Below are 10,881 nucleotides of genomic sequence, written 5' to 3'. Positions count from 1 at the left end.
GGGGGGGTGGGGGGGGGGGGGGGTGGGGGGGGGGGGGGGTGGGGGGGGGGGGGGGTGGGGGGGGGGGGGGGTGGGGGGGGGGGGGGGTGGGGGGGGGGGGGGGTGGGGGGGGGGGGGGGTGGGGGGGGGGGGGGGTGGGGGGGGGGGGGAGTGGGGGGGGGGGGGGGTGGGGGGGGGGGGGGGTGGGGGGGGGGGGGGGTGGTGGGGGGGGGGGGTGTGGGGGGGGGAGTGGGGGGGGGGGGGGGGGAGCGGAGAGGTTGGGGGGGGGGGGGGGGGGGGTGCTCGGGGGGTGGGGGGGGGGGGGGTGGGGGGAGAACACTGATGCAGAGAGTCTTAGGCGACCCCTGTGAAAGGGTCGTTCGGCCCCCAAAGGGGTCCCGACCCCCAGGTTGAGAACCACTGTTTTATAGCATCCAATCATCTACTCCCACCTTGGCTTTTATGTCGGCCATCAGTTGAGAAACGGGGCAGTCTGGATCCGCTTCTGGTATTCCCAAGGCCCGGCAGATATGCTGCAGCTCACACACGGCTTCCTGGGATCGCTTTTCTCGGTCTGGTGAAGGGGGTCTTTTCCGGACTTGGAGCCGGGCTGACAGGAGCTCTGAACTCAAGAAATCTTGAGAGAGGGGAAGAGGGCATGCACATTATTAGCCCGTTCTGACTTCAAACCAGTGGTGGGATCCAAACATTTTAGTAACAGGTTCCCATGGTGGTGGGATTCAAACTGTGGCGTAGCGCCAATGGGGCTGGGCGGGGCACGACGGGGGCGGGCATTCCGGGGGCGGGGCATTCCTGGGCGGGACTGTGGCAAGGACGCAGCTGCTGCGCCGGTCCTTGGGCGGGAAACGAATGCACGCAGGCTGCCACGCATGCCAGTGCACCTCCTGCTAGGCTGCTTCAAGTTCTGTGCGCTACTGCTGAGAGGAGGGGCGTAACTAAGGCCAAAATCAGGTGGCAAAATCACCAATAACCCCCTCTCGGCACACACAAATAATTAGTAACCTGCTCTCGGGAACCTGTGAGAACCTGCTAGATCCCATCTCTGCTCCAAATGTTTGTAGCAAGTTTAGGCCAGATTCCTGCGGGAACACTAGTTCAATCTAGACTGCTGTCCCTACAGAAGGGGAATGGGCTTATCAGAGACAGACGCATGCCTATCCTTCCTCCTGCCAATCTTTCAAAAAGAGCTTGGGGTGGCATACAGAGGGTGGTGTTGGCCCAGTAGGAAGCGCTAGTCTGCTACTGACAACCAAAAGCAAGCCAAGCACAAGGGGCTTGGACAGATTTATGGAGAAGTCGATTTATGGCTACCAATCTTGATCCTCTTTGATCTGAGATTGCAAAGGCCTTAACAGTCCAGGTGCTCGGGAGCAACAGCCGCAGAAGGCCATTGCTTTCACATCCTGCATGTGAGCTCCCAAAGGCACCTTGATAGGCCACAATCGCAAGTTAGCAGAGAGCTGGACTAGATGGACTCTGGTCCACCCGATCCAGCCCAGGCTCTTCCCTTATGTTCTCTAAAAGGAAGAATGGCCCTTGCTTTTCACCTCCTGGCCCGTGAGGCTCCCAAAGGCACCTGGTGGGCCACTGCGAGTAGCAGAGTGCTGGACTAGATGGACTCTGGTCTGATCCAGCAGGCTCTTCCTTATGTTCTTAAGGCCCTTGCTTTCACATCCTGCTTGTGAGCTCCCAAAGGCACCTGATGGGCCACTGCGAGTAGCAGAGTGCTGGACTAGATGGACTCTGGTCTGATCCAGCTGGCTTGTTCTTATGTTCTTATGTTCACCTCCCTAATGCGCTACACCGAGCAGTAACGTGACCCCAAAACAAGCCCTGCTTAGCTGCTAACCCCTCACCTTCATCCACCTGCCCATTCTCTGCTCAGAAAAAGTCTGAATGACCCATTCCTGCCGGTACTCACAGAGAAGCTGGAGGCAATTCTCCGGCGTGCGGAGCCTGGCAGTCACATCTCCCGTTGTCAGTGCCGGATACGGGCAACGCAGCTCACCAAGGAGGCCGCTCATTTCGATCTGGAACGTCTCCGCATCTTCAGGACCTGACGGAACCAGCCCATCAACAAGGAACTTTTTATGATATTTATTTACGTACATTATTCATATGTTGCCGCGTAGGAATTAAAATCTCCAGACAGAGGCCCTCCCAACTACCCCATCAAACAAGGTCATTTGGCAGGTACAGAAAAGGGGTCTTTTGGGGGGGGGGCAGCCCCACAGTTAGGGAACAACCCCTGAGAATGGCTTTATTTAGAATTGCACTGGGTTAATGTTAATTTTTGGTTTTTATGTATTTGTATATTGTATGCATATAATCCAGTGGTGGCGAACCTATGGCACGGGTGCCAGAGGTGGCACTCAGAGCCCTCTCTGTGGGCACGCATGCACAGGGTTCATCATGTGATAACAGTATAATTATTTATACTGTTTTTATTTATACTGTTATACTACGGGCCTTTGGAGTAACCAGCCGCTGAGTATGGCGCCCCTGTTCGATTCCATCAAGATTATCCTCCTATGGAGGAGTCCGATTGCTCCCTAGGGGAGGGTTTTAAAGGAAAGGATTCTCCGGGTGCCTTTATTATGAAATTACCACTGTTTTAATGAAACTCAGTATATTTTAAAGTTGGAGTTTTATGGGCTGCTGTTCTATTTGTATGGTTTGCCCTAATTTATTGTATTAATTTTGTTGTACACCGCCTGGAGCCCCTCGGGGATAGGGCGGTATAAAAATCGAAATAATAAATAAATAAATAACTAAATAAATAACTAAATAAATAACTAAATAAATAAATAAATAAATAAATAAATAAATAAATTTCAGGAAGATTATTAGCATCAAACCTAAGACCTAGTTTTGGGGAAGCAGTGTAGGTAAACTCTGTTAAGCTCTGTTAAACCCCACTGATTTTCATGGGAAGAACTAAAAGCACTCCATCAGCTTTACCTGGGGTAGTGTTTGGTTGCTTCAAAGCAAAGCCACCGACTACCACCAAGCTTACTCCCGAGTAACGCGCGCCTTGGAGCCAACCGTTTTTTCTAGACTAAAACCTCAGTATTCAGGTTAAATTGCCATGTTGGCACTTTGCGATAAATAAGTGGGTTTGGGGTTGCATTTTGGGCACTTGGTCTCGAAAAGGTTCGCCATCGCTGATATAATCTATGTTGCAAGCCACGTTAAGCTTCATAAGGAAGAAAGGTGGCTAACAAATGTTCTAAATAAATCAACTCAGAGTTCTCACTGAGACTTAAACCAGATTCTACTGTAGGTAAATGAACGGCGCATCTTGCAATTTTAGAAAATTAGAATTTAACTGACTTTTGAGATGAGAAGGCACAACTGTGCCAATTTTGCTGTTCACACAGGAAAACACGCCCCCCCCAACACCGGTTTATTGCTTTCTTCCCCCTCCCCATTTTAAAGTTATGCATGGGGTAGAAAATGTTGACAGAGAGAAATTTTTCTCTCTTTCTCACAATACTAGAACCAGGGGGCATACTTTGAAAATGCTGGGGGGAAGAATTAGGACTAATAAAAGGAAACACTTCTTCACACAACGTGTGATTGGTGTTTGGAATATGCTGCCACAGGAGGTGGTGATGGCCAATTAGCTAGATAGCTTTAAAAGGGGCTTGGACAGATTTATGGAGGAGAAGTCGATCTATGGCTACCAATCTTGATCCTCTTTGATCTGAGATTGCAAATGCCTTAGCAGACCAGGTGCTCAGGAGCAGCAGCAGCAGCAGAAGGCCATTGCTTTCACATCCTGCACGTGAGCTCCCAAAGGCACCTGGTGGGCCACTGCGAGTAGCAGAGTGCTGGACTAGATGGACTCTGGTCTGATCCAGCAGGCTAGTTCTTATGTTCTTAAAGGCCTGGCAGCTCCTTTGGCAGTACTAATTCCAAAATCCTCCTCCTTCAAGTGACTACCTGAATCAATAAAATATAGTGGCAAGCAGTTCCACAGGTTATCCATCCAATGCAGACACATAATCCTGCCAACTGAACCCCAAAGATATCGGGCTAGGTTGTGTTTTGTCTGTTGCTTTTCAAAGACTAGCAGTCATATGATAATGCTAAATCCCCTGCATGGTACTCTTCAACAGCCCCCCAAATACCCTTCAGTTGTTGCACACCACATCTAGCTCTGGTTTCCTACCACAAGCGGGACTGATGTCCTCCTCTAAAGGGCAAAGGGCTCGGAGCTCCGAAACAAGCCAAGTGCAAAGGGAGGTGAATCGGGGGCTGGATACGCCAGCTTCAGCCACCTCGGCAAAGGTCTCTATAGACAGGCACCTGGGAACAAAACATAGATCAGGTCTAAGGAAGAGGAACAGCCAAAGAGACCAGCACTTTATAAATATTCTTTCCGTATTACATTCATATTCTTGCATTTCCCAGCCACAATAGGCTATACTCCCACCATCAACCCTGATAGGCTAGACCAGGGGTCGGCGACCTTTAACACCCAAAGAGCCATTTGGACCCATTTTCCACGGAAAAGAAAACACTTGGAGCCGCAAATACTTTTTGACATTTAAAATGAAGATAACACAACAACAACAACAACCTTTATTTGGCATTTAAAAATAGGTTCTAGAGCACTGCCAGACATTTTTGAAATACAAATCAAGAGTACATTCAAAGCGCAGACAGGAAGACTATATAGCAGTATACATTACTTAGAAAGTTCTGTCACTTGTAAAAGAAATGTTGCTACTTTTTCCAAGAGCATGACATCTGTGCTGTTTAACAGAAGCTCCACAACAGAACAGTCAGAGTCACTTTTAGATTTGTCTAGGGCCAGCCTGGGAGAGAAATTCCTGATGCCCACATATCTCGGACAGTCAAGAATAATGTGAGCAAGAGTCTCCACTTGGTTTTTACAGTGTGGACAAACCCGATCCTGGAGAGGGATGGATAAGTAACGACCCTTTGTAATGGCTGATGGGAAGGTATTGGATCTGGCCCTTGTGATAATCCATCTCTGTTGGGGTTCAGTTAATAATTCAAGATATTTGGCTATGTGCCCCTGTTCCGGTATTATTCCGACTGTATATATTGTTTTTTTACCTTTACACTTTGTATAAACCATTATAGTGTGTTATGAAATCCAAGAAGTGTTCCATCACTGTCATCAGCCAACCAGGCAACTGGGACAGGAAAGTCGGAAGTGGCTTGGGATAGCTGTCTCAAGCTGTGCCTCTCTAGGAATGGGGACTCTTTCCCATTAACCCTTAGGGCGACTCTCCGAAGGAGGTTGAGAGGACCCAAGCCATGCGGAGCCGCAGTACAAGAACAAAAGAGCCGCATGCGGCTCCAGAGCCGCGGGTTGCAGACCCCTGGGCTAGACTGAAATCATTACAAAAATGACTCGCATTCAAACAGGAAGGATACTTGTCAGGTGTTGGTGAATACTGGTTTGTCATCTAAAATATTGTGGCTTGTCACCTTTGATCTGTGTGTCATAGGTTCATCATAACTGGCCTCAGCCTTTCTCCTGTTTCTCTGTTCCTCCTGCCCACCAGCGACAGCCTTTGAGGCACCTTTCCCTTCTAAACTGCCAAGGATTATCCATTAAAGCTACAGCGATAAAATTTACATACACACACCCCTCCCACAGCAATACTGCTGCGGTTTTTATGTCCTTCACCCAAGCTTTTTGAGCCAGAACATTTGGAATTCCAACATGACAGGGGGGCGCCACAACAAAATGGCTGCCGCAGCGTAACTTCAGTAACACAATGCAGATCCTTGTGTTGTGGTGGAGCTGTTTGTCAATGCAACACTGTAAAAAATACACACAGCCAGTCAATCAGAAGCCTTGATGGGCAAAAGCTCTATCTGATCTTGCTCACTTCTTAAAAATATTAGGCAGAGACCAGAAAAGGTGGCTGTGGGTGTCTTGGCACCATGTTGGGAGTCTCTTCATATGCTTACCGCCACGGAAATTTACCATCATCTAAAGATCAGACTGTATGACCAGGAATACCAATCTCTCCTGAGTGCTGCACAAAGCTTCTGTTCCCCTCTATATTTTGGGATCACCCCCCCCCCCCGAAATCTAGCCCTGCTATATACTTAGAACAGCTTGTTAATTATAAGTGCAGATGGGTCATGACCAGAGCAAGGTGCAGCTCATTCCCCTCTGTCTATCTTCAAGGTCGTTTCCTTAACATCCCACAAAGTGAGTGTTGCTGTCGGTACTGTCCCAGCGCTATGGACTCAATCCCTCATATCCTGCTTTACTGTTTGAGTTATAATGATATTAGAACCGATCTGGGAGCTTTACTACCTCTAGAATTTATGTTTCTCTCAGACAAACTAAAAATGTCTAAGCTGTTAAACAGCCCTAATGTAGAAATTTCTGAAGCAGTTGCTACATTTTTAATCCACACTCTACACGATATATAACAATGATCCTGTTTTTGTACTTGGAATGTATGGTACTTCTGGTTTATGCCTAATAAAGGTTTTTGGATTGGATTGGATTGGAAAACAGAATGCTTGCAAACATGTTTCTTAGGGGAAAAAGGGACAGTTTGTTTCTATCACGGTGAGACTCAAGTTCTGCAATAGAAGGACTGGATAGATTGACTCAAATAAAGGAAGCCACAGCCTTCGGTTTGCAGGATCTGAGCAAGGCTGTTGAGAATAGGACATTTCAGAGACCATTACAAGAAGAGCTGGTTTTCATGCCTTGCTTTTTCTCTACCTTTAAGGAGTCTCAAGGTGGCTGACAAGCTCCTTTCCCTTCCTCTCCCCTCTCCTCACCAGAGACTGCTGAGAAAACTCAGCAATGAAGGAATAAGAGGGGAAGTCCTCCTATGGATTAAAAACTGGTTGAGAAACAGGAAACAAAGAGTGGGTGTAAATGGGAAATTCTCACAATGGAGAGATGTAGGGAGTGGTGTCCCCCAAGGATCCGTTTTGGGACCAGTGCTCTTTAACTTATTCGTTAATGACCTGGAAGTAGGGGTGGGTAGTGTGGTGGCCAAGTTTGCAGATGATACCAAATTATGTAGGGTGGTAAGAACCACAAAGGATTGCGAAGAGCTCCAAGCGGACCTTGATAAATTAGGTGAGTGGGCTAAGAAATGGCAAATGCAGTTCAATGTAGCAAAATGTAAAGTGATGCACATAGGGGCAAAAAATCCAAACTTCACATACACGCTACAGGGACCAGTGCTATCAGTCACAGACCAGGAAAGGGATTTGGGCGTCTTAGTTGATAGTTCCATGGGAATGTCAACTCAATGCATGGCAGCTGTGAAAAAGGCAAACTCTATGCTGGGGATAATTAGGAAAGGAATTGAGAATAAAACTGCAAAGATTGTCATGCCCTTATATAAAGCCGTGGTGCGACCGCACTTGGAGTCCTGTGTTCAGTTCTGGTCGCCACATCTCAAAAAGGATATCGAAGAGATAGAAAAAGTGCAGAGAAGGGCAACGAGGATGATTGAGGGACTAGAGCACCTTCCTTATGAGGAGAGACTGCAGTGTTTGGGACTCTTTAGTTTGGAGAGGAGACGTCTGAGGGGGGATATGATTGAAGTCTATAAAATTATACATGGGGTAGAAAATGTTGACAGAGAGAAATTTTCCTCTCTTTCTCACAATACTAGAACCAGGGGACATTCATTGAAAATGCTGGGGGGAAGAATTAGGACTAATAAAAGGAAACCCTTCTTCACGCAACGTGTGATTGGTGTTTGGAATATGCTGCCACAGGAGGTGGTGATGGCCACTAACCTGGATAACTTTAAAAGGGGCTTGGACAGATTTATGGAGGAGAAGTCGATTTATGGCTACCAATCTTGATCCTCTTTGATCTGAGATTGCAAATGCCTTAACAGTCCAGGTGCTCAGGAGCAATAGCCGCAGAAGGCCATTGCTTTCACCTCCTGCATGTGAGCTCCCAAAGGCACCTGGTGGGCCACTGCGAGTAGCAGAGAGCTGGACTAGATGGACTCTGGTCTGATCCAGCTGGCTTGTTCTTATGTTCTTATGTACTTAACAGACACCTTGTGAGGTAGGTGGGGCTGAAGGAGTCTGGTCAGAATGGTAACTGGCCCAAGGTCACCCAGCAGGCTTCATGTAGAGGAGCAGGGAAACAAATCCAGTTCACCAGATAAGACTCCACTGCTCTTAACCACTACACCATGCTGGCACTAGTTTACAGGATTGCCAGAAGTTGGAAGTAACCTGACAGCACTTAGCACACAATACAAGATGGGAGACGTTGAGAAAAAGCAATTCAGTCTCACAGAGGGATAAGGATTTGGGACTCTACAACAACCATACCACCCTTGGTCTCCGAAAGGAAAATGAAGGCTTCCAGCTGTCACTCCACAGCACAACACTCCTTTCCACCTTCGTCTCCCTTATTTGCATTACACAGCTTGTTCTGTTACACAAACATGACCCACCCTTTCCAGGTGCAGTCCAATCCCTTCACAATTACACTCTTGAACTTGGCATGCCACACCCAGCCAGAGCAGCGAACGGACCCCAAAACCTATTTCCCCAAACCTCTCTGCCTCCCTAGTTTTCTTTCCTTTCCCCCCCCTCTACCTGGTTACTTATGTGTCACGTTGGATCTTATTGCGGGGAGTTTTATTGGTTTTATATTGTACTGCACTTTGTATGAACATGTTGGTACAGTGGTGGCAAACCTATGGCACGGGTGCCAGAGGTGGCACTCAGAGCCCTCTCTGTGGGCACACGCAAACAGAGTGCCCCCCCCCTCCACGTCTAGGCTGGCCTGGGCTGCTGGGCTCGATTATTAGCATTAAACCTAAGACCTAGTTTTGGGGAAGCAGTGTAGGTAACCCTGTTAAGCACTGTTAAACCCCACTGCTTTTCATGCGAAGAACTAAAGCATGATCCTGGGAATAAGCTCGGTTGTTGGCAATGGGGCTTGCTTCTGAATAAACCCTCCTAGGGTCGTGATTCACCCATTCGAACAGTTGCACGGTAGCTTCAAAGCAAAGTCACCGACTACCACCAAGCTTACTCCCGAATGACACATGCCTCAGAGCCAACCATTTTTTCTAAACTAAAACCTCAGTATTCAGGTTAAATTGCCGCGTTGGCCCTTTGCGATAAATAAGTGGGTTTTGGGTTGCAATTTGGGCACTCGGTCTCAAAAAGGTTCGCCATCACTGTGTTGGTAGCTGCTCTGAGCCTGCTTTGGCAGGAAGAACATGATACAAGTCAAACAAACTTAAGCCCCCCACCCCCCACTTCTCTGCCCCTCTTCATGAACCTCCCCCAACTAGGCTTGCCAGCTCTGGACTGGCAAACTCATGGTTGTTTGGAGATGGAAAGTGGGGTAGGTGGAGTTTGGGGTGCAGAAGAACTTCGGCTGGGTGCAGTGCCACAGAACAAGGCACCATGGACCCAACGGGCAACTTTACTGGTGCCCATTAAGTGTTTTCAGGGGTCCCTGTCTGCATGGCAAATGTGCCCGCAGGCAGTGGTGGGATCCAAAAATTTTAGTAACAGGTTCCCATGGTGGTGGGATTCAAACAGTGGTGTAGCGCCAATGGGGCTGGGCGGGGCACGACGGGGGCGTGGCCGGGCATTCCGGGGGCGGGGCATTAATAATTTCTCTGTTACTGTAAAAAACTCTTACTGTAAAAAAAAAGTTCCCAATTTCCAGCTGGTATCTTCCTGTCCATAATTTAAACTCATTGTAGCAAGTCCTATCGTCTACTGCCAACAGAAACAACTACTTCTCCTCTAATGGACTGCCTGTCAAATACGTAATACTTTCAAATACTTAATTTTGTTTCTAGAAATCAAAAGGAGGAGACTTTCCTTAAACCAGGAACTTTACCATATTTCTCAAACATGTTTTTAAAACAGCCCCAACAGGGAGAATGATCCCGTTTTCTGCCTCCGCTAACCAGCCACATAGGAAACAACAGGACTTGATGGTTTTGGGACCTAGTGGAATTTCTAACGGAAAAGCAGACCCAATTAGCAACCCCCTCTCGGCACACACAAATAATCAGTAACCCACTCTCGGGAACTGGTGAGAACCTGCTGGATCCCACCTCTGCCCGCAGGCTCAAAAAGGATTGGAGACCCCTGCCATACAGCCCACTGTACAGTTTCTCCAGGAACTGATCTCTATCCTCTGCAAACCAAGTAGGATTCTGGGAGATCTCCAGGCCTCGCCTGGAGGATGGCAAACCTATTGTCAGCCTCTCCCCTTCCCCAGATTCCTAAACGGACCCCTCCCTAAACTTCTCACCCTTCGACTCCAGCGCCTTCCATGCCTGCCGCAAAATCCACCTGCCGCCCAGTCTTCTGACCACGCATGCGCATTGGTTAAGTCCCCAACCGGCCTGCTCTTCCGCATGGCCTCGATTGGCCCAAGCGCACGCCACGCCCTGATCTGAAGGGGTCTTTTTTATTGGCTGAATGTTAGCCAATCGCCGCCGGAGAAGCCCCGCCTCTCCGCCAATGATCTTGCTCCGAAATAATCACGCCCCCTCGACTCTTCCTCTCGCCCGCACGCAAATCTCGAAAGCGTCCGTCACGGCCAGGCGTCTCCGATTGGCTACGAGCTCTCATAGCAACCGGTAGAAGCCCAGCCTCCTGACCAATCGAGAGTTTCTTCGCGTAACCTCGCCTCAACCAGTGAAAGTCGCTGCGGGCAGGCCCCGCTCCTCGTTTCCATGGCAACCAGCCAGGCAGCCGTTGATAGCAAACGCCCACTGGAGGCCCAGCCCCTCCCCCGCGCACCTGATATTACCTGTCTTGATGCCTTTCTTATTTTATGCACTTATTTACTTAATTTATATCCCACCTTCCTCCCTAATGGGTGCCCAAAGAAACTTACTCCACCCCTACCTA

At 48.7% G+C, this 10,881-nt stretch overlaps 1 protein-coding gene across 1 annotated transcript; it reads right to left on the bottom strand.

The window, feature by feature from the left end:
* Positions 1–389: 389 nt before the first annotated feature.
* Positions 390–10,382, bottom strand: FAM98C (family with sequence similarity 98 member C). Its single transcript, XM_048501288.1, has 4 exons — positions 10,277–10,382; positions 4,175–4,311; positions 1,922–2,056; positions 390–616 (listed from the first exon to the last, which is right to left on the bottom strand). The coding sequence occupies exons 1-4, from the start codon at positions 10,348–10,350 to the stop codon at positions 405–407; spliced, it is 558 nt and encodes a 185-aa protein (XP_048357245.1). The 5' UTR covers positions 10,351–10,382; the 3' UTR covers positions 390–404.
* Between the last annotated feature and the right edge of the window lie 499 nt (positions 10,383–10,881).

Source organism: Sphaerodactylus townsendi, linkage group LG06, assembly GCF_021028975.2.
Source record: "Sphaerodactylus townsendi isolate TG3544 linkage group LG06, MPM_Stown_v2.3, whole genome shotgun sequence".
Classification (NCBI taxonomy): domain Eukaryota; kingdom Metazoa; phylum Chordata; class Lepidosauria; order Squamata; family Sphaerodactylidae; genus Sphaerodactylus; species Sphaerodactylus townsendi.
The sequence above is the reverse complement of the archived record's forward strand: the minus strand, read 5'-3'. Positions and strand labels throughout refer to the sequence as shown.